General features: G+C 39.3%; 1 protein-coding gene across 7 annotated transcripts in view; it reads left to right on the top strand.

Moving 5' to 3' along the window:
* The window catches only part of PDE10A (phosphodiesterase 10A), a 475,662-nt gene that overhangs the window by 301,355 nt on the left and 149,767 nt on the right, over positions 1-24,540 (top strand). For all 7 annotated transcript variants that reach the window (XM_074333807.1, XM_074333806.1, XM_074333805.1 and 4 more), the window contains one exon: positions 23,173-23,301. In XM_074333807.1, coding sequence (XP_074189908.1) covers positions 23,173-23,301 — 129 coding nt within the window. The remainder of the gene's footprint in view (positions 1-23,172; positions 23,302-24,540) is intronic.

Genomic DNA, 24,540 nt, shown 5'->3' with positions numbered 1-24,540 from the left:
CACAGCCCTGTAAAGTCCGTGAGCAACAGAATAGTATGTTTTTAGTTCTTTCCCCAGAAAATGGCAGTTTTGGGGCATAGGAGGCAAGCATCTATGTAATCTAACAGAGGCTTTATTTTTTATCTTCAGAAAAGTAATACCTCTCAATTACTTAGTTCTTTTGAAAACCTGCATTGAGCTTCTGTTGCATGTGAGGCACTCTGCTGGGTAGATGATGCAAAGGTAGGTAAGGTGGAGACCCTAGACTTCCAAAAAACTTAGAATCTTGTGGTCCCAGCTGATGAACAGATCAGTAACAACAAGCTGAAGTGAAAGACGAAACGTAACATAGTAGGTGGGGCTTTGGCTGTAGATGCGGAAGGACTGGGTTGGCTACTGGTTTTAGTCCTTTTCAACCATGTGATTATTTAGCTCCTGAACAGCCTATGTTCTTACTGCGCAAAGGCTGATAAGATGCCTGGCACTTAGCAAGTCCTCAATAAATGATAGTTAAAAACATAAGTATTTTAAAAGTAATGTTATTTTATCTTTTGTTTTTTATTGACGTATAATTGACATGCAGTCTGATATTGGTTTCAGGTGTATAACATAGCGACTCAACATTTAAATACCGTGTGAAGTGATCACCACATTAAGACTAGTAACCGTCTGTTGCTGTACCAGTTATTACAGTATCATTGACTATATTCCCTATGTTGTACTTTGCGTCCCTGCGACTTACTTATTTTATAACTGGAAGTTTGTACCTCTTACTCCCTCCCCTTCACCTACTTCATCCATCTCTCCCACCCACCTCCTCTCTGGCAACCATCAGTTTGTTCTCTGTATCTACGGTGTGAGCTTGTTTCTGTTTTGTTTTTGTTTTAGATTCCATATATAAGTGAGTTCATACGGTATTTCTCTTTTTCTTTGTCTGACTTATTCTATCTAGCATAACAAACACCCTCTAGGTCCATTCATGCTTATGCAAATGGCAAGATTTCATTTTTTTTATGAGTGTAATATTTGTGTGTGTGTGTGTGTGTGTGTGAGTGTGAGAGTGAGTGTGACGTTATCCATTCGTCTATCAGTGGTTGGATATGGTTGCTTTCATATCTTGGCTATTTTAAGTAATGCAGTGAACACAGGGATGCATATATCTTTTGAAATTAGTATTTTAGTTTTCTTTTTTCTTTTACATCAATAATGCAAGAGGCTTTCCTTTTGTCCACATCCTTGCCAACACTTGTTATTTCTTGTCTTTTTGGTAATAGCCGTTCTGACAGGTGTGAGGTGATTTTCATTGTTGTTTTGATTTCCATTTCCCAGATGATGAGTGATGTTCAATGTCTTTTCATGTGTCTGTTGGCCATCTGTATGTTGTCTTTGAAAACAAATGTCTGTTCAGGTCCTCTGCCTGTTTTTAAATCAGGTTGTTTTCCTGATGTTGAGTTGTAGTTCTTTATATATCGTGGATATTAACCCCTTATCAGGTTATCATTTGGTGGGTTGTGTTTTCATTTTGTTAATGGTTTTCCATGGCTGTGCAAAAACTTTTTAGTTTGATGTAATCTCATTTGTTTATTTTTGCTTTTGTGGCACTTGTCCGAGGAAACAGATCCCCCCCCCCAAAGAAAATTATTGCTAAGACCATTGTCAAAGAGCTAACTGCCTGTGTTTTCAGCTAGGAGTTTTATGGTTTCAGGTCTTACATGTAAGTCTTTAATCTATTTCATGTTTATTTATGTATATAGTGTAAGAAAATAGTCCAGTTTTATTCTTTTGTCTGGTTTTCTCAACATCATTTATTGAAGAAATTGTTTTTTCCCCATTGATTTTCTTGCTTCATTTTTCGTAGATTAACTGCCCATGTGGGTTTATTTCTGGGCTCTCTGTTCTGTTCCATTGAGCTGTGTGTCTGTTTTGTGCCAATATCATGTTGTTTTGATTACTATGGCTTTGAAGTATAGTTTGAAATCAGGGAGTGTGATACCCCCAGCTTTGTTCTTTCTCAAGATTATTTGATTTCTTTTGAGGTTCCATACAAGTTTTAGGATCATTTAATCTAGTTCTGTGAAAATATTCCATTGGTATTTTGGTGAAAAATTGCATTGAATCTGTAGATCACTTTGGGCAGTATGGACCTTTTAACAATGTTAATTCTTCCAAGTTCTGGTCATGGTATATCTTTCCATTTATTTGTTGCTTTCATCATTGTCTTAGAATTTTCAGACTGTAGGTCTTTCATCTCCTTGGTAAAATTTATTCCTAGGTATTTTATTGTTTTTGATGCAATTGTAAATGGGAATTCTTCTTAATTTATCTTTTTAACAGTTTATTATTAGTGTGTAGGAAAGTAACAGATTTCATATTAATTTTGTATCCTGAAATTTGCTGAATTATTTATTCTAATAGTTTTTTGCTGAGGTCTTTAAGGTTTCTGATATGTAAAATTATGTCACCTATAAATAGTGATAGTCTTTTTATTTTCTAGTTTTGATGCTTTTCATATCTTGTCTGATTGCACTAGCTCGGACTTCCAACATTATGTTTAGTAAAAGTGGTGAGACTGGGCATCTTTGTCTTGTTCCTGATCTTAGAGGAAAAATTTTAAGGTTTTTCACTGTTGAGAATGGTATAAACTGTGGGTTTGTCATGTATGGTCTTTATTTTGTTGAGGTATGTTTCCTCTATACCCACTTTGTTGATATTTTTAATCATAAATGGATGTTGAATTTTGTCACGTTTTGTTTTTATGTTTCTGTTGATATGATTGTGCGACTTTCAGCCTTTTTGTTAATGGGGTATGTTAGATTTATTCATTTGTAGAAATCGAACTATCCTTGCATCCTGGAATAAATCCCACGTGATCATTGTATATGATCTTTTTAATGTATTGTTGAATTCAATTTGCTAATTATTTTTTGAGTGTTTATGCATTTATGTTCATCAGGGATATTGGCCTGTATGGTTTTTTTTGGGGGGGTGGGGTTGTGTCTTTTTGTGGTATCAGCATAATGCTGGCCTCGTAGTTTGAGAGCATTCTTTTTTCTTTAGTTTTTTAGAATAGTTTGAGATGGGTAGGTATTAATTTTTCTTTAAATAGTAGCATTTACCTGTGAAGCTCTCTGGTCCTGGACTTTTGTTTGTTGGTTGTTTTTTTGATTACCGATACAGTTTTATTGCTAGTAATATGTCTATTCAGATTTTCTATTTCCTTCTGATTTGGTCTTGGAAGATTGTGAGTGTTTAGAAATTTATCTGTTTCTTCTAGGTTGTCCAATTTGTTGGCACATAATTGTGTGTAGTCATCTCTTATGATCCTTTGTAGTTCTGTCATGTTGGTTTTAATGTTTCCCCTTTCATTTCTGGTTTTATTTATTTGGACCCTCTCTCTTTTTCTCTTGATAAAAGTTTATCAATTTTGTTTATATATTCAAGGAACCAGCTTAGTTTCATTAATCTTTTCTATTTTTTAAAGTCTCCATTTATTTCCATTCTGACCTTTATAATTTCCTTCCTTCTACTTATTTTTCTTTTAATAGTTCTCTAGGTGTAAGGTTAGATTATTTATTTCAAATTTTTCTTGTTCCTTGAGGCAGACCTGTGTTGCTGTACCCTTCAGTCTTAGAACTCCTTTTGTTGTGTCCCATACATTTTGGAGTGTTGGATTTCCATTTTCATTTGTCTCAATGTATTTTTGATTTCCTCTTTGATATCTTTGGTGACCCATTGGTTGTTTAGTAGCATGTTGTTTAGCTACTATGTGTTTATATTTTTTTCAGTTTTCTTCTTGTAATTGTTTCCTAATTTCATACTGTTGTGGTAAGAAAAGATGATTGATGTGATTTTGAATATATCATGCAATTACTTTCCTGTCTGCACAGTTTCTGCTGAAAATTCAGTTGATAGTCTTATGGGGGTTACTTTGTATGTAACTAGTTGCTTTTCTGTTGCTGCTTTTAAGATAATGTCAAGGGAATGAGAAGACAAGCTACAGAATGGTAGAAAATAGACAAAAGACACATGTGGTACAGGACTGTTATCCAAATTATACAAAAGCTCTGGAACGTCAACAATAAGAAAATAAACAACCCAATTAAAAAATGAGCCAAAAGGCTTAACGTTACTCAAGAGGATGTATAGCTTGCAAATAAGCATATGAAAAGATGTCCTACATCCCATGTCATCATGGAAATGCAAATTAGAACAGCAGTGAGATACCAGCACACACCTCCTGGAATCACCAAATCCAGAGCGTGGACAACAGCAAAGGACATAGAGCAGCAGGAACTCTCTCTCACTCATTGCTGGTGGAGATGCAAAATGGTGCAGCCACTTTGGAAGACAGTTTGGCCATTTCCTAGAAAACAAACATACGAAGTGTGATCAAACAATATGGGGAATGTTAATATGAAAAAAATTATTACAGTAAAAGACACATTGCCATTAATCCCCCTCAAAATACTGCCCCTCACTTTGAACACACTTATCCCATCGTTCTTGCCACTTTCTGAAGCAGTTCTGGAAGTCCTCTTCAATGAGTGTCTTTAGTTGCCCTGTTGTGGCTGCCTTGGTGGCCTGACTCAATTCAAAACGTTTACCTTTCATGGTCATTTGATTTTGGGGAAGAGCCAGAAGTCGCATGGTGCCAGATCTGGTGAATAAGGTGGGTGAGGACACACTGTAATGTTTTTATTTGACAGAAATTGCTGTACCAGAAGCTATGTGTGACACAGAGCGTTGTCATGATAGAGGATGAAGTAAAGACACTCACGAGAGAGGACTTCCAGGTCTGTTTCAGAAAGTGGCAAGAAGGATGGGATACGTGTGCTCGAAGCGAGGGGGAGTATTCTGAGGGGGATGTGTCTTCTACTGTAATAAAGTTTTTTTTTTTAAATTTAAACATTCACCGTATCTTTTGATCACACCTTGTACTCTTACCATATGATCCCGCAGTCTTGCTCTTTGGTGTTTACCCAAGTGACTTGAAAACTGACGTCCACACAAAAACCTGCATACGGATGTTTCTAGCAGGTTTATTTATAATTTCCCATTTTGGCAGCAACTAACATGTCCTGTAGTAGGGAAGTGGATAAACTGGTGCATCCAGACGGGACTGTCATGCAGTGCTACCAAGACACGTATGTCACAGGGTATGCTCTCCGCTCGTTTTAATGTGCCATGATGATAATGTCAGAATTTTTGACATGCTTTGGGAAATGTTTTATTCTAAGTCTAATTCTGGCCATCTCTCTCCAGTCCCTTGCTTCACTTCTGTAATTAAGGTTATTTGGGAAGAATGGTCATTTTTCTCTCCCATAAAGAAGCCTGCTATATCTTTTGAATTTCTATTTGATAAGTGGAAGATAATTGTTTAAGATGTGTTAGGTGTCAAATAAGTTTCTAGTTAGTCAGTTGCGTAATAGTTACTGGTGAAGCTGTGTCAGAAAAGGAGAGAGACACTGTATGGAAGTTAGGCTTGCAGTAATTCAACAAATAAATAGAAATACTGACTTAACAAATGAGAGCTATGCAGGCTAATAGGAGGGGAAGGGTGGAGTGCTGTCCTGTCGTGGGGCGATGGCTCGCCTAATTTGTCCGACGAGGCAAGGATACAGCCTGTCTCCAGCAGGTGTGTTGAATTCACAGGGGCCTAGAATAAGCCCAGACAGACAGCCACTGCTGTTGTTTCCAGCTGTTAGGTCTGCATTACTTTTAGGAGACATATTAAATGTGACTTTATTTCTGAGTAATCTCTGTTTCTGAGGAAGACATTTCCAGTGGAAACATTTCCTGTTGTCCCATCAGGAGTGTCAGTCAGAGGGGTCTCCCCAGCCCTTCATGGAGCCTTAAGGGCAGGAAGCAGAGCTGGGGAGCCCTGGTGGCCTCACGCCTCAGCAGGCAGTCCTGTGTGTGCCAAGGACCAAAGCCCAGCCCTCGTGTTGCTTGGCTCTCCCAACAGTTCTGCTTTGGACAATAGTCTTGGACCTTTCAGGAAACATTTGCTTGAAAATCCACTATTTAACAGTCCAAAGGATAGGGGTTTGAGTTGAGAATTTTTGCTCAAGGATTTTTTATGGGGGAGAAGAATTTCAGATAAGGGTTTTGTGGCTATGAGATTTTTAATTTAAATTCATTTTACAAAATTACAAAGACTAGTCTCTTCTGTTTGAATACTCTGAATTTCCAGGAAGAGAGAATGAGAGAAAGAAGGAGACAGGGAGGGAGAGGAGAAAGAGAGAGAGGAAAGGAAGGATAGAGGGAAAGAGAGAGAGAGAACAGGAAGGGAGGGGGATTGAGAGAGAGAAGAGGGATGGAAAGGCCGGGAGGGAGGGAGGGAAGGAGAGGGAGAGAACACACAGTGGCCTCTATGTCTGGGAAGGGAGGGGTGAGGGCGGGGAGCGGGTTGTGTATATTGCACGTGTGTCTGCATTTGTATCACTATAGCTGCTGTTGTTTTGAGACAAGTTTTACATCTTTCACATGTTATTTTTAATCCACATAGAAGCCACAGGAAGGTTATGCACCTCTTGTTTTGTAGTTCAGATCACAGGTTAGAAGGCTACCTAACCTGCCAAGTCACTCTGCCTGTTAGTGGCAGAACTGAGATTTGAAATTATTTTTGTCCGTTTGATAACCACACATATGCATGCCGTGGTATGTGTGTGTGTGTGTGTGTGTGTGTAGACATAAATTTAGTATACTGTACTGGCATAATCGTTTAATTTTGGGGGATAAGAAAAGCACATCCTGGCATATCTTCCATGCATCTGTGCTAGCCTGTCACGGTTTGCTGGCAATTTCTTTTTGAGCTAAGAACATCCAAACTTGTAGAAAATTTTTATAAAAATTTATCTGAGCAAACAAGATGCCTGGAAGCAAGATCTCAACAGACTGAGGTAAGTGCTGCTCAGAATGGCAGTTTGCAGCTTCTTCTATGCCTTTGGAATTAAGGAGGGAACAGATTAGAGGAAGGAGGAGATGGGATTATAGGAGAGTGAAGTTTCTGTGCTCCCTGGAGGGTGGTGAAGGCTTATTTCAAAGGTGTGTTGATAGACGCACAGAAACAATGGTTGCGGCTACTTAAGGCAAAGATAAGCCTTTTACTAAAGAAGTTACAGGCCTGGGCCAGATGACCCCCCATGACCTGCCCAGCTCGGAAGTTCTGACCCATCTCCCTTTTCGGTGACTTTCTGTAGAACCCGTTTTCGTCCACACTTTGGCCTTGGCTCCTAGCACACACCGTCCTGACCCTGAGTTCTGCCTGCGTGTTCACTTGTGTTCTCCTGTGTGTGTCTGTCTCTTCACATGACATTCTTTTTATAAGGCCAGCGGCCGTCCTGGACTAGGGCCCACTCCATCCAGTGGGCCCTGATCTCATCTCAGCTCATGACATCTGCCGTGACCCTGCTTTCAAATAAAGTCACGTTCTGAGGTGCTGGGGGCCAGGACCCGGACATATGGATTTGGGGGGATCAGGTCACTTTTCACATCCCCTAAGAGATATTTAATTGCTGTAACTTCCAAGGCGTTCTGTTTGAGATGGTTCCTGACGTCCTGAAGGGCACATCACACATTTAAATCAGCATTTCTCATCACCTTCAGATACGTTTCCTTTAGCATATCTGCCTAAGAGTAAGTGGGCTACTCTGTTAAAATCTGACTGTTCTCCATTTTCCCTCCCTCCCTCTCTCCCTCTTTCTCATTTGTTTGTGTTCTTCTAGAACCTCCTCATGTGAAAAAGCTATAGCATTGATCCTTTCAGCAAACACCGAGTGAAACCAGGGTTTCTCAACCTAAACCTTGTGGGCACTTTGTGTGGGTAGCTGAGCATTCCAGGATGTTCCTAGATGTCAGGACCCAGCTCGCCTGCCCCCTACCCCTCGGTGACTACACGAAATGTCTTCAGACATTGTCAGATACTCTCCTGGGGACAGAGTCACCCCGGCTGAGAACCACTGAACCCTCCCCGTGTGCCAGGTCAGGTGCTCAGACACCCGACAATGTGACTGTGACAGACTCCTGTCCTCAAGTGACTCAGGTCAGTGACAGCAGTTGCACAATGTGGGCTGTGCAGGGCAGCAGGGAGCAGTTTATCAAGGAAACTCAGTCAGATTTTGGCGGCTGAGAAGGGAGGGGACTCCTACCCCCGGACTCCGGAGGCTGGGTTGAGAACTCAGCTGCTTTTTATAAGAACAGTGAAGAAATGTTAGTTGTCATTCTTAATGCTTAGGACGTTTCCTTCATATTCTCTAGATTTTTACTCTTTAAGTTGTAGTTTTAAAAATATTTATCTGAAAGTTATTTTGAAGATGAGCTAATCTGGTGTTTGTGTTTTAATGTAAAATAGTTGGAAAGTTGAGACCTTTCCTGTTGATTTAATGTCAAATGTATTTTCTTCAGGCACATAGATTTAATAACAGACTATATTCTATTCTTTATTGAAACTGCACCCTGTGAGTGGACATTTGGTTTCTATCTTTTGAACTACTTTAAACATTATAATTTTTATTATTACAATAATAAACAGCTGTAGTGCATCTAATAAACGTGGTGGCCATGCTGAGTTCGTCGCTGGCTTCTGCTGCTGAGGAGTGGCGTGGCAAGATCCGCTGCTTTTCCTGACAGCAGCCTCAAAGACACCATGCCGGTTTTATTTTATTTTTTAATGCAATTACATTAGGAAATAGATTTTCTCATTGTCAATCTTTTTATCTGATATAATTAAATTGCATTATAATGTTTAAATTATTCAGATTTCTAATGTTGGAATTTTGAAACAATACACAGTGGCACTAAAAAGGAAGAAAATTATTTCATACGTGATTCATAAAAACTAATCTGAAAACTTGGTAAAACTTTGCATTTGTGGGGAGGGCTTTTCTGGGCTTAAATGTAGAATTGAAGGTAATATGATTAATTTTTTATGAGTTCATATTGGTTGAGTATCGGCCTAATTTTATTTATCAGTTGTCAACATAATGTTTTAGAGATTAGAATTAAGACCTTATTATTCGTAAGTATTAAAAGCTCTTTCAGCATTGCAAGTCAAAGACGTTTGACCTTAATTATCCCATATGGACCTATTGATTTTTGCTTTGATCTTTTACTGAGCTTGCAGACATCACTGTTACAGCGCAGGGTTGCCTTTTTTGTTCTTACAAACGGGAAGGTATTGAAGTACATAGCAGCCTACAGAACAGGGACTTCACTGCTTAGTGTGTGTTTGCACACAGGTTCACTGGATAAAGACTTGTTGAGTGGCAGAGAAAGTTAAGATTTGGAGACAAAGGATAAAGAAATGATCTTTTCAAAACTGTAGTCTTGGATGAACTCCTTTGATGTTACCTTTTAGGTTTTTTAAAACCATCCTTCTGGAAGACAGAAACAGCTTTTAATTCTTACAGAGTTTTGTTGTTATTTTTCCTTCTCACCGCATGAATGAGCAGTTGCTCACAGCTCCTCCCTCCATGGGGGATGCAAGTCTCTAGCTCTCTATTTTGAGACATGATGATCATTTTGTGCAGTACTGTAAGATATATTTTTAGTTTCTCAAAGTGCATCTTTCTAGTTTAATTATCAAAGACAAGCTTGTCAACTTTTACTAGATTTCATTTTTATCCTCAGAAATATTAGTTATTTTGGAGGTCAAATTTATTTCTTAAGTAAAAGTTTACTGACTTAAAAAATGCTTCCTTGTCTGTCCAGCAGAATTTGGTAAATACTGGGTATAATTTGGCAACTATTAAAAACTGCTAAAATTCTGTGATTTCATAGTTGTTTAGATTTTGCAAAAATACGATGTAGCTTTGTTATGCATAAAATACATTAAGTTAAATGAATTTTGACCATTCACAATAATTGTAGTTGTTTCAATTTACAGTTAAAGGCAGGTGTCATAATTCTTCTCAAACTTTTACTTCTAAAACACCCATAACACATTAATTTGTTATGCCAGAAAAAAATGTAACACTTCACTTTTCCAGCAATAAATGTTGTGCTTTTGTCATCACTTCCCTTTTCTGATGTTTTCTTTCAGATTCTCTGTCCAAATTCCAAAGACGTGTGATTTTAACCCTCTTATTTTGAATCATGTGCTTATTTATATGCAAATTAGTTTGTATTTGCAGTGTTTTAAGTTTTCAGTGTTTGGGTCTTAAACTTTTTTTGTTCAAGTTATTGCTATATATTTTATTCTTTTTGGTGCTATTGTTCAAGTTCACTTTTAAATTATTAGTGTTCAGAAAAATCATTGATTTTTGTGTCCTGTGACCTTTTGTATACCCTACATATTCTGATGGGAATACTATGAATATGATGGATTTAATAAAAGATGCTCATTTGTTTTAGTGGCTTTTTTTGTAGATGCGTTAGGATTTTTTGGCTAGAAGATTATGATGTTTGTGGATAAAGACAGCTTTATTTCTTCCTTTCTTATCTGTATGTTTTTACTCTTTCTTGCATTATTATACTGGCTAGAACCTTATGTACAAAGTTGAATAGAAGTAGTGAGAGCAGACATCTTTGCCTCGTTTCTTTTCCTAGGAAAATATTCAACTTTCAGCATGAACTATTAGGTTTGGTTAGATTTTTCATCGATGCCTTTTATCTGGTTGAGGAAGTCTCCTCCTCTTTCTACTTTGTGGAGACTTTATATCATGAATGGATGTTGGATTTTGTCATATAACTTGTGTATCAGCTTCGTCGTGACCATATGGTTTTTGTCCTTTATTCTATTAACATGGTGTATTATGTTCATTGATTTTGGGATTTATAGCAAACCTTACATTTGTAAGATAAGACCTTTTTGATCGTGGTGCATATGCCTTTGTATATGTGGTTGGCTATAACCTACTAATATTTTGTTAAAGGGTTTTTGCTCTATGTTCATGAGGCGCATTGATCGTTCTTTGGTATCAGGGCAAAATACCTCGTAACATGAATCGCGAAGTCTTCTGTCCTGACTTTGGGATTGGTGTTACTTTCTTCTTAAATGTAATGCAGTTCACTAATGAAACCGCACGCTTTTTTAAAAAAGCTGATTGGCAGTGAAGTGCTGTCTAACCTTTCATAGGCTTGTTATAGCCCTTAGGCTATTATTACCTGTGTACCTGCTGTGTCTGTCAGTTGAGCCTTTGCTATTACTGTCTTTTAACCACTATTTCCACTCAGGTGTTTAATATCCTTTAAAATTTAAATTTAGGATATTTGCTCACTTTTTTTTTTTTTTGCATTCATTACTATTTTGAAACTTAGGAAATTTAAAAGGCTTTGTTGGGACTATTATACCACCAACTGAAATGATTTAAGGTGTTTGGATTGGGAATCTCTGTTGCTGTGGACTGAATTGTGTCCCCCAAATTCATACTTTGAAGCCCTGGTCCAGGTGGCTGTATGTGGAGTGAGGAAGAGTTAAGGTTAAACCAGGTCACAGGAGTGGACCCCTGATCCCACAGGAAGAGTTAAGGTTAAACCAGGTCACAGGAGTGGACCCCTGATCCCACAGGAAGAGTTAAGGTTAAACCAGGTCACAGGAGTGGGCCCCCGATCCCATAGGGTTAGTGTCCTATGGCCACAGTGCAGTCTCCCCACCTGTGGAGATAGCCCACGAGATGCGTCTCCAGGAGACAAGTCCTGCTGGGACCTTGACCGTGGGCTTCCTGGGCTGCACACGTGTGTGCACGTGCCGTCATTGCTGCTGTGTAAGCCACCCGTCTGGGGTTTGTCCTGACAGCCGACGCTGACTGGTACCTCTGCTTTATGCTTCTGCCTCAGGGATGTGCTGTCACGTCATCGAGCACCCAGTAGGGTCTTGTGCTCTGCTTTCCAGGGTGTCCCGGGCGCATGCTGGCCAGGGTCTGTGGAGAGCCTCACGGCAGCCGCGCAGTGAATCATGTTTTCCCAAACCGTAACCTCCGGGCACTGCGCTGAGGTTGATGTGTTCTCAGAGTTACGCACAGTCCTTCCAACGGCTTTCGGTGAAGTCGAGCTGTCCTCTTCTGAGCCTGTCCTTCCATTAAACAGAATAACTTAGTTAATTATTTACAAAGTTACATACTTGGACACCTGTTGGTAGTTGTACTTTTTGTTAAACTGGTTACGGTCACATAGTTGGGGAACTGTATCACATTCCGTTTTTCCCAACTGGATTAATAATAAAAATAATCCAATTTTCAAAGGGGTATTAGTTGTCTATCTTTGTGTAACAAATTACCACAAATTTAGTGGCTTAAAGCAGTGCCCATTTATTAGCTCACAGCTCTGTAGACCAGTAGTCTGGCCGCGTGCAACTGTGTGTGGGGCTGTGGGTGGTTAAATCCTGCTCAGGGGTCTCAGGCCTGAGGAGAGCTGTTGGCCGTGCTGAGTCCTCCTCCGGAGGCGCCCAGGACAGTGCTGCTTCCAACCCATTCTTGTCGGTGGCAGATTGCAGTTCCTTGTGGCTGCGGGACTGGGCTCCCATTTCCTCCTGGCTTTCGCCTTGGGGCCTCTCTTTGTTCCCAGGGGTCTGCTGGTTACTGCTTTCCGTCTTCAAGCCAGCAGTGGGGTTTTAAATCAGCTCGTGCTGTGAATCTTACACTAACTCTCCTGCCACCATAGGAGGCAATTCTCTGTTCTTAAAGGGCCCGTGTAACTAGGTTAGACACAACTGCATCGTCTCCCTGTCCCAAGGCCAGGCAGCGGTGTAACAGACCTAATCATGGGGTCAAACCCAGCATGTCCACAGTCCTGTAGATGGTGGGGTCACCAGGGAGGGATCTTGGGAGCATCTTAGAACTCTGCCCGCCACAAACGGCTTCTCTCTGAGTGAAGATGTCTGTGCTTTGAATCTTGATGATTTGAATAAAGAGGAGATTGATCAAAGGATTTACTATACAGTCCAATTGGAAAAAACATGTATACATGTTTTACATTTTTCTAGGATGACTTAACCTTTCTAATGAGATCGTGTATAACACAATTTTCTTCCATGATTTAAAAAGTTGTACAGGGCAAAGATAGGAATTAACATTTCCTTTGCCGTGTAGGATGTAGTGCAGTATTCGCAGGAAATCGAAGAGATTTGTAAGTCTATTACAATATGGGTGACTTCCAGGTATACACCTCCTGGCCCCTAGTTTCTTCTGCTGAGGTGCAGATTTGTATTCCTACTGCTTACTGGAGGTCACCATACAGGTAGGCCTATAGTCCACTGCAGGTCAGCGATCCCAAAGCAGAACCACTTTGTTTCTCATGAACCCTTCCCGGCCTCCTGCATGCCACGTCCCTGTCAGTAAACTAAGTGGGGGACTGGCATCTCCTTGGCTGCATCCTGCTGCCTCACGGTCCTTTTACGTTTGTCACTAGTTCCTGTTGGCTAGCCTTACCCAGCATTAAAGAGAACATTATCATTCTGTAAGGGTAAGGGTATTGTTTGTTTATTGCACATAACCACAAAACCATGCCTGGTTCCAGGAATCTCAGTGTTTAGAATTCATCGTGCTGGCTGCACATTACGTGCAGTTAGTGCACCTGTTAGCTTGGAGCATGGTTATCTGGCTGGCTGCTCATCTTTCTATTATTTTGTGAGTTTCCTGATTTATCCTAAAACACAATGTATGCCTGAGACAGTAATACTTCAATAAGATTTTTAAATGAATTACTACATTGAATGGAGAAGTATGAATAATATACATCTATAGAGGATGTCTAGGAAAATATCATTTCTAGATCAACTTAAAATAAAATGCTTTTAAGAAAGTATGTTTTGTAGCAAAGAAAAGGCATGCTTCAAGTCATTTTGATAAAGCTTCTCTATTTGATTTTCTTTTTTTTTTTGGTATATGAATATCATGATTTTTTAAAAACCGACTTGACAAGTAAAAGGGAATTGTTTATAGAAACATCTAATATATGGGATTTGTGAACTTTGACTTTTAGGGAGTGATTCTTTTAAACTTAGATAAATGGAAATGCTGATGTGAAAACTTAAAGAAATATTTCACCAGGTATTAAATCGCCATACAGAATTACAGTTGTTATTCTGCTTGCCTTACCCAGTTTTAAAACAGTGAACACTGAAGTTTTTAATTAAAAATCTGCCTGTATATTTATTGTCACTCTCTTTCTCGTTTTCGTTTCTTCCTTCTCTATTCTTATTTTATCAGGTTCAGTTTTATCACATGAAACCTATATTCTTTCCTTTCTAAAATATTTTAAATCTTTTTTAAAAGAATTGTATGCTACCATAAGGTTTACTTCTATGGGACTTTTTATTCGTTTTTTTGCTTTTTGTTTTTTTTTTTTTAACATTTTATCAAATGCTTTACTGAAAATCTCAGTATATAGTGGTAGATTTTAAGTTGTTTTGTTACTGTTACTGTAAATGGGTAGGCTGTCCTTGGCCGTTGGTAGCTGAGATATTTGTCCACAGATGCATTGTCTGTACAGTGAAAAGGCACAGAATGCATGGAGTTAGCATGAGGCTTCTCTGCGTTCAGTGGCCGCCGTCCAGCATTTGAGAAATCAGTTTCACTTTCAGGAGACAGAGTTTGATCTTAGTTTTTTGGTTAGTGTTACCATGGGGGTCACATTAATACTGTATTGATTCTACGTGCACTTTGCCAAGTCATGCCTACTCCGTCCTTGCGCCTTTACTCCAAGTCTCTCCAGCCATTTGAACCCTGGCAGCACCATCCACAGAGGGGAGCCTTGTCCATCTCTCTGTGTTCAGGGCAAAGCCTTGAACTTCCTTGGCTTACTTCTGCCTTTACATCTAGGCTGCGTACTCCTTTCCTGTTGCTATCCCTCTTCTCATTCGTTGGCTACTTCCTCCAAGACAGCTCTCAGGTTGACATACAGATTTGCCCTGAGCTCACTTCACCCTCTGCACTCTGTGGGCTGTCGTTTCCTGGTTGCCCTTGGAAGCCATATTTTGTGCATGTGTTAGATCCCTGTGGAATAGGTACTATTATTTGCCTGATGTTTTGTTTGTGAGAACAAGGACTTTGAGGGGTAAGTGCCTTTCCTAAGGAACAGAGCCTGTTTTGGAGCATGTGCTGCTGACCCGGAACCCGGAGGACCCTTTGGAGTTGCATCTGGGGAACGTGTGTCTGCACATCTCCCTCTTGTGGGGACCTCACTTTGGAGGGGGAGTTTCCTGAGGCGTGGCAAGGATGTATTTTGGTGTGCTTGAGCTTACTCCTGTAGCTCTGCTTAAAAATCATTGTTTTCATCTGAGCGCTTTGAGGAGCTTGTTTTTTTTTGGCTTTCTCAGTTAAAGAAACTTTCATTGGTGTCCTCAGCCAAGGGCATGCCTGTAATGAATTTCATTTTTGTTTAGAAATATAGCAGTGTGGGATTGCCTTCTGATATGCAAATTACAAACATTGCAAACAATGTCCAGTTTGCTCCCAGGACCCCCCTCACCCCACAGGCTGTTAATTCACATGGAATAAGTAGTCAATTATGTAGGTCAGACTCCTGGCAGTATATTCAAGCCAGGTTCATTAAATGACTGCGTTTTAGGTCATAGACCAAGCTTGTTTCAGGAGGAATGTACTTGGAGGGGAAGAAAGTCTTTAGACGGGATGGGGAGAAGGCAAGGACAGTTACAGGGCAGCCAGTTGTTTCAACTTCATTGAGATGATTGGCTTGGGACACATGTGAGTTCAAAGTGTACAACTTAATGACTTCATACATGTACACATTGAGTAATGGGTCCCACAGTAAGGTTAGTTAACACCTCCACCCCCTCACATAATTACCCCTTTTGGGAGTGATTTTAGAACGTCCAAACCTGTAGAGAATTTTTATAAGAATTCATTTCAGTCAAAGTGACAATTGCTGGGAAGCAAGATCTCAAATGCTCTGGAGAGTGAATTTGGAACTAAGGAGGGAACGTGAAGAAGATGACACAAAGGTGGGAGAAAGCAAGGTGGGGGCGGATTACAGGCTAGTTAACAAGATCATGTGTTCCCTCGAGGGTGGTTACACCTTCCAGGGGTCTGACAAGCAGGTGTTTCAAAGGTATGTTAACTCAGATGCACAGAAACAATGGGTGGGGCTGCCTAAGGCCCAGGCAAGTGGCAGGCCTGGGGTGTGACTGCCCACCCTGAGCTGCCCAGTTAGGAAGTTATGGTCAGATGGCCCTGTGAGGTCACTTTCTGTAGGACCCCTTTTTCATCTATGCTTTTGCGATGTACTCGTTTAATTTTCAAGTCTGTAATGCTGTATTATTAATTATCGTCAGTGGGCTGTACATTAGATAACCAGAGCTTATTATTTTACAGCTGGAGTGTCGTACGCTTTGAGGACTGTCTTCCCCTCCCCCACCCCACCTCCTGGCAACCACTTCTCTGTTCTCTGATTTTTTGAGTTCTGCTTTTTTAGATTCCACATATAAAGGAGATCGTATTGTTTTTGTCTTTGTCTGACTTACTTAGCATAAGACCCTCAAGGTCCATCCATGTTGTTAGGAATATTAGGATTTACTTCTTTTTTATGGCTGAGTAATATTCCATTGTGTGTGTGTGTATTTAGTAGTCAGATTTTTAAATTTAGTTTTGATGTAGAATGTGTAATATAATTGCAAATTAGGAAGTGACACTAGTCAGTAGCAATTCCATTAAAGTATAATAAGCTCAGCCGGAAGGAAGTACCAAAAACAAGAGATAGCTTGGCTTTGAGAGATGAGCTCTTGGTCTTCAATCTTTGTTCCAACCTTAATTATTGCTTCTGTGGCCAATAGAAAAGTCATCTAATGACTGCTCTGCCCTTCTCATTTTTTGTGCTTTGATGATTATAATTCATTTATTCAACAAATGTTTGTTGAGCATGTACTCTGTGCCAGATATGTAATGCTCTGAGGTGTCAGTGAGCTGACATATGCATCTACTCCATGCAGAGGGCACATTCCGGTGCAGCCGACTGACTCACCAGTGCTACCAGCTGGTTTCTCCTTCGTAGGGGAGGAGGTAGGTGGCTGGAGTGTAGGTGCAGGGGAGGTAAATGCCCTGGAGGGAGAAGGTGTATCGAGTTGAACTGTGGGATTCTGAAAGCAAACTTACCTGGTTTCAAACTTATTCCCCTTCATTTAAACCTTCATTTGCTTTGGACAAATAAAGAAAAGTTGTGCATCGCAACATATATATGCAGCCTGGGAGTACAGTTACATGCGGCTTGTTTGAACACACTCACACATCCTAGCAAGAAGGTTGCCACTGAGCAACATGACAGTCCAGCTCTGCTTAGTGTGGCACGAGATACCTTGTTTTAACTTGACATATTTTGTTATTAAGGTGTTAAAATGATTGATTTATATTACTATACTTTTAGAAAAATTTCTGACATATTTTGGAACTGTCTTGTGATACTAAGAATTTTTAAAGTAAATTTGTATATACACCCATCCCCTGGATAGTTGAAAATGTGATGGCATCTCATGCTGGGCAGGGTCTCTGAAATACACCGAATTTGCCTCTCCTGAGCCTCGCAGTTGCAGAGAATGCGCTGTCCGTGGAGGTAGCCTTACCCAGTTATCGCAGCTTTTGTTTCCTAAAAATGCCTGCTGAACTTGAAGTGTAATCCAGCTTCCTAAAATGTTAATTCTAGGTTTGCCCTCTGGGTTCATACATGGAAAAAGCAAAACAAAATCAAAGAAGTCAGCCCAGAGTCCCATACTGAGCAGTAATAATGTCCGCCCAGTTGCCCCAACTGAACGTGTGTCGTCACTCCCCCACGGCTCGTATGACACGCACGTAAGCCCCTCACACTGCAGGCTGCTCCTTGACAATGGAACTATCAGAGTGCAATATTTAATCGCATGAAAGGTGTTTTCCTTCTTTTTGGTAAATCATAGTCTATCTTTGAGTTGGACTAAGACTCTGATAAGCTGGCAGTTACCTTCACACCCGGAGTTAACACAGAGGAAGTTATAGAATCGAGACAGTGGTGATAAATCAGGAAAGAGACTGTTAGTAATGTGACCTTAGAATTTTAAAATATGCAGTTTCTTCTGGCCTAGCTATTGGCTATAGAGAGCTAATGGGAATTTAGGGCTTTTCACCCTTTTTCTGTGATTGGGTTGGAACAGAGAACTTGATAAGACACCTAATTGGGGAGGAAGGAATTATTGTAAGATCAGGAAGCCCTGGGTTAGGGTAACATGGCGCTGATGGGATTGGGGTTCAGGGCCCAGAACTTAAGCCACGGGTGGGGTGGGGAGGGGGCTGGGCCCTGCTTGAATGTTTGTTTATTTTTAAATAAAGAATACAGACATATATTGAGGTTTTTTACCCCAAAAATTAAGATGGTAGAATTAACACTTGAAAATTTGTGCTTTTTTTTCTATTTCTAACAAAGATCCTTTAGTACTTGTGGTTAATTGAAAAGTACCCCTCTAAATGAGACAAGCAGTCATTTTTAGCTCTGATTTGAAAGTGGTTTTCTAAAATATTAATGAATATTAAGATAAGATTTCAGAAATAAATACTGCAGCATATAAATACCAATATTTAGAATAGTAATTTGTAATGAAGGCACATTTAAAGATATACCTGAAATGAACCTAAATATGAATACAGCTGGTGACATAACCAGAGAGAAGACTATTTCACGTGACTTTAAAATACAGTACTTCTTCATTTCTAGTAAGATACATCCTAAAGGACAAAAAAGGAAACAGCCCCCATCTGTTTATAGCTCTCCTACACCATATGTGTGTTGTGTGATAAATGTAATTATGTAGCCTTAATTCCATCGTCCCTGGAATGGAAATACCACTGCCCACTGAAAGGAGCTGAGAGAGCCAAAGGACAGTTGTGTGCCTCCAGATCTGGGGCAGAAAACCTACAGTTTGGGCTGGAAACACCCCATCTTAGCAGGTTCTACGAAGGCCATCCAGAGCCACTAGATGCTTGTCACAATGACTTGGGAATCCGCTTGAGGAGGCTTCTCCCACTGACCCAAAAGATGGAACAGTTTGAGTACCAGTAAGCATGATAATTACAATGGAAGAAACAGATCAAGTTTGTTCAAACACGTGATTTAGTAATAGTAATACTTTTAGCTGCTCACCCACAGGAGAATACTATTGAACCAGCTCACGTGAAAACTGGTAAATAAAGGGGAAGACACTAAACATACCTGTATGAACTAACCAAACAGGAGGTGAGGTGAAGTGTCTCTTTTATTGTTTCAGCGAATAAATAAAGAAGGCATTGTAGAATTAGGACACTGCCATTTTCAAGCCCTACTGAGGGAATTAGTAACTCTTGTATCTTTGATGCTGCTGACGTCACACAGAGAAGCCAGATGGTATGAACTTCTGACAGAAGAGCACAGTAACTCTCATAAAAATTCCATCCTCAGCCCTGTGTTCAGGTTTCCAGATTTAATTTCAGTTTTCAGGAAATGTGGAGGGCAGACGAACGTGCTAAACAAAACCACAGGGAGAAAGTCAGAAAAGTCCAGAATGCAGAAAACCATCGGACAGAAGGTCTGTTTTCTTCAGTAATAAATTATAGTGGGGACAGCATAAGAGATGGAGGGGGAAAGTGTAGGATGAAAGAAACCTTAGGAAAATGCCAAACAGCTTAAACTGCAGCCAGTGGTCCTCACCTGGGTCCAGGTTCATAAAAAGAACCTGAAAAACACTTGACAATTAGAAACTTGAGTATTTGCATACTTGATTTTATTAAAATGAATTATTTATCTGTATATGATGCTATCATTTGTGATTAGAATAGTTCTTCTCTTAGAGATGCATACTGACATGTACGAATGGATAGAAGTGATGTCTGAGATTTACTTCAAAATTATATGAGAGGCCAGTGGGCGGGGGTGCGGATGGGCAGAGTGGCCATGGGTCGGTGATGGTTGCAGCTGGGTGTCGAGTCCATGGGAGGCCATTACGTATTTTGTGCTTTTATAAAAGGTTTAGACTTACACACATATATATGTGCGTGCGTGTGCAAACACACAGTCTTCACCTGAAAACACAATCTGTGGAGCGCAGACAGCACTAAGCAAAAGGCTAGTGTATAGTGATGTGTTACGTTGTTAGAAGCTTGTAGGACTTCTGTGAAGTCAGAAGTAGGCTCAATGCAACTAGATTAAAAAAAGATGAAAACGTGCCTGGGCACTGATGTTAGTATTTTGTTATTGGTGTTTTGCATTGAAACCCAAATGGAGCTAATCCTTGTCATTGTGTCTCTGTGGTTCAGTAACAAACTGTTGAAGTAGGAGGTATTGCTGTGGTGTTTCTCTATCTGTTGGTCTCTTTCTTGAAAGGAATTACTCAGCATCTGAATGAAGCTATTCCTTGTGTATCCCTCAGGTTGACAGCTGAATAATGAGCTCCTTCTAAACTAGATCGTGCTAGACTTCTCTTGTCTGTAACGTCCCACTCTGCCACTAGAGATCTCATCCCCACCGTCCACTTAATTGTCCAATGCCAGTGTACGTGAATAGTGTCGTAATTATTCCTCTTTACCCCCATGGGATAGCAGCTTTATCCACTGAAATCCCAGTGGTCACATGCTGTTTCTCTTCCGTGGGCCCTACAGACTCCAGCCACGTACAAAGCCACGGAGGTCGGCACCTTAGCCTCCACCTCCTCCTGCAGTGAGGCCGTTTCATACATTTGGATTATTGTGTCACATTCTGCCTCCATCCTGGGATACGCTGACCATCTAAAAACTTTTAAGTTTATATACATTGAAGTTTAGTTTCGGCTGTCAAGTTCTGTGCGTTTTGACAAATGTAAAAAGTCATGTATTCGCCATGACAGTACCATACAGAATAGTTCCATCACCCTAAACAATGCCCCGTACTTCACCCGTTCAGTCTTTCTCTCTTCCCCTCAAACACCTGGCAACCACTGATCTTTTTACCATCTCTTTCTGTAGTTTTGACTTTTCCAGAATGTTGTATAATTAGGGCTACATAATAAGCAGCCTTTTCAGACTAGCTTTTTGCCTTGAGCCATATGCATTTAAGAGTAACCCGTGTCTTTTCATGGCTTGTTAGCTCGTTTCTTCCTATTGCAGAATTCTCTTCCGTTGTGGACATTGCACGTGCTGTGTGTCTGCTTGCCTATTGCCAGCATCTTGAGTCCCTGCCGTTTGGGGAGATTACGAGTAGAATTGCTGTAAACATTCACGTGCAGGTTTTTGTGTGCACCTGTCTCCGTCGGTTGGGTAAATGCCTAGTCCTGTGACTGCTGGATCCTGTGAGAAGACACATTTAGCTTATAGGAAATTGCCAGAAAGTCTTCCGAAGTGATGAGCGTTTGCATTCTTCCTAGCAGCGAAGGAGGACTTTTGTGGCTCTGCATCCTCCCCAACAATTGACATTGTCATTTCTGTGATTATAGCCATTCTTAGAGGTGGGTAGTGAATCTCATTTCTTCTTTTCACTTTGGTTCGTTAATAAAAGTTGAGCATCTTTTCCTTCACTGATTTACCACCTTTTTTGGTAGAGTGTCTGTTTAGATCTTTGACTCATTTTTAATTGCGTTGTTTTTCCTCTTGAGTTTTAAGCATTCTTTGTATATTTTCGATACAAGTCCTTTGTCAGATATGTAATTTTGTAATTTGGCAAATAGGACTTGGATAATAAAGAACTAAGATGAAATGAGATGACGAGGAGGGATGAGTCAATTATGACTTTATATTTTCAGCCTGGGTTTCTGAAAAAATAGTGAGAGAAAAAGGAAAGTTGAGAGTTAAAATCACTTTGGAAAGAAGTAGGAAGGAGATGACTCATGTAGTTTTGAGTCAAGATGAACCCTGAGGTGAGGGAAGAATTTCCAAGGACTAGAGATCAAAAGTACATTAAGCCTCTTGATTCAGATTTGCTGTCACCATCTTGGATTACTGAAGAGAAAGCCGAAGTCAAGAGCAGAGAGGAAGCCGGGGTAAGAACTGTATTGTGTTGTGTCACATAAGTGATGAGAGGAAATTTAAAGAAGGAATCCAGTGCCTGCCAGTGTGGAGGCCGTACGAGTACTCAAAGAGCACGGGATGTGCATTGTCTGTCTTCTTGAAGGTCAGGTCAGCCGTCAGCTCACTTCAGCACCCTGTGCCTTTTGTGTTTGGGGAGCAGGACCTGCTCTCGGAGGAGCTTCCCTTTACTTGACCACCATGAACCACCCAGGAAAACGTAGTTTTATATATTCAATATGAAAACAGGTAAAAGTGCTTTGAAAATCCTATGTATGTTAAAGTGCAGTTACTAGACTATGAAAATTACTTTGGTGAAACTGACTACATGCATAGAATATCAGTGAACACATTTGAAGATTTTTCTTAAATGAGCAGTAGTTAATCACTGGATTTAGTGCTTCTTAGGAAAAGTAGAATTTGTGTTGTAAACAATTAAAGATAAGAATTGACTCATTAAACCTTTTTTTTTTTTTTTAACACCTGAAATGTACCAGTACTAGCTTTTCCTGTTTGGTGCTATTACTAGAATTTCATTTATCTTGGATGTTAAATCTATGATAACTATTTACACACAAAAAGTAGTACTTTATAAGACCTATCTGCACAACACTGAAACATAGCATCTCTTCAAGTATAACATTGAAATTTACTGTTGGAAAACAGCTGTTTCATGGTGTAATGTCTGTAGTTTAAAGTCACTCACTAAAGTTCCAACTTTCATTTTTTTCTTTTACTGTTTTTTTTTTTTATAGTGGTAGAATGTATATAACACAAACGTTGCCATTTTAGCCATTTCAGGTGTACAAGTCAGTGGCATTAATTATACTCACATGTATGCAATCATTACTTTATCTACTTCCAATAATATATGCCTTTACCCGAAATAGAAACTCTGTCCCCACTGAGCAATAGTTCCCCACTCTGACCCTTCACCTGCACTCCCCCCTTTCCACGCCCCTGGAAACCCCTAGTCTATTTTGTCTATGGATTGGACTAGTCTAAATACTTCATATAAGAGAAATCATGTAATATTTGTCCTTTGTGTCGGGCCTAGTTTACTTGTTTTCAGGATTCCTTCATGTTTTAATATGTATCAGAACTTCATTCCTTTTTGTGGATAATATTCCATTTTATGTATTTACATCTTTGTATTCTTTTTATATTTATATTTTAAATCCATCTCAGCATAGTATGTCATTTTTCTGTATCTTCTATGTATATGAAGATGTCACATGGGTTAATTTTATTCTTTTCAATTCTTTTACAGGTTTGACAGATGAAAAAGTGAAGGCATATCTTTCTCTTCACCCCCAGGTATTAGATGAATTTGTGTCTGAAAGTGTTAGTGCAGAGACTGTAGAAAAATGGCTGAAGAGGAAGAACAACAAACCAGAAGGTAAGATGTCATTCAGTTGAGAGTGGATTATTTTCTAATTTATAGTGACAAAAACAGGCGTTTAATGCATGTTAGAAAGTAAAATATAAAGTGGAGAAATATTAGCATTTTAATTTTGTAATAGTTATATCCTGTCTAAAAAGATAAAGTAGGTTAGAATAAGGGGAAATAAATACAAGAGAAACATCCTTGACTAAAACAAGTCTTGGCAAACAAGTCTTGAAAATGTATTTAGACACGAGCACATTGAAAAAATGCAGTATTAGACTTGATTTTAATTGTTATTGATGATAAAATATTCTTTATATTATTAAATGTTAGTAAATTTTTCAAAATGAAGTCTTTAAACAGTTTTTATATGTGCACAGTTAGGAAAAAAACTGTTACCTTTGCATTAGATTTTTCATTCACACTCATACACTTAAGAAGCAGTTAGTTCTTTTTTTTGAAGACAGAAATGTGGGCTCAAAAGGAATATAAAATCAAATAAATTTTCCACCAAATTAAATGTATATTAATATAGAGGGTTTGAATATTGTAGTATAATTTTAGTTTTAAATGAATTTATCTTTGGCCAAACCTTCATTTCTATGAATATTGTTTTATGGTGGAAATTAATTTTATATATGATTTTAACCATATGAAGAACTTTTATATTAAAAACAGCAAAAATATATACTATTTTTCTGGACCTATATCTAGTGTAGCAAAATACTGAGTGCTATATTTAAAGTTAAAAGTGATTATTAAAATGCTCTACTGTTAGAAGCGTGCTATTTGTATATTGCTTGGAGCTGATTTTCCTCACTGTAGTTTTGAAAGTTTTTATAATTTTCTTACCTAATTATTTATAATAAAAAAGAAGTAAACCAAAAAGAGAGCTTTTGGCATTGAAACACAGAATAGCTTTGAGAGCACATGCATCTGAGTATGTGTGTGTGTGTGTGTGTGTCTGTGTGTACTGGGAGGAGGGCAAGGGGCGATGGAGAGTGAGGTGGAAGTAAATTAGAGAAACAGGCGTGTTGTTCTCAAAAATCATAGTACCTGATATTAAGAACAAAGCTTGGCATGGCATATTTCGGTATGAATATCCTTAAACATTTGAAAACAGTTTGAGATGTTTGATACTTTCAAAAGTTTAAGTTGTGCTTAAGGCACATCATATAAAGACGCAGATTTCAACTTGCTATATGATGGTGGATTACAATATAGTGGAAGAATGTATGATATATGTGAGAT

This window comes from Rhinolophus sinicus, linkage group LG05 (genome assembly GCF_036562045.2).
Source record: "Rhinolophus sinicus isolate RSC01 linkage group LG05, ASM3656204v1, whole genome shotgun sequence".
NCBI classification, from domain to species: Eukaryota; Metazoa; Chordata; class Mammalia; order Chiroptera; family Rhinolophidae; genus Rhinolophus; species Rhinolophus sinicus.
Note: the sequence above shows the minus strand (reverse complement) of the source record. Positions and strands in the feature narration are given on the sequence as shown.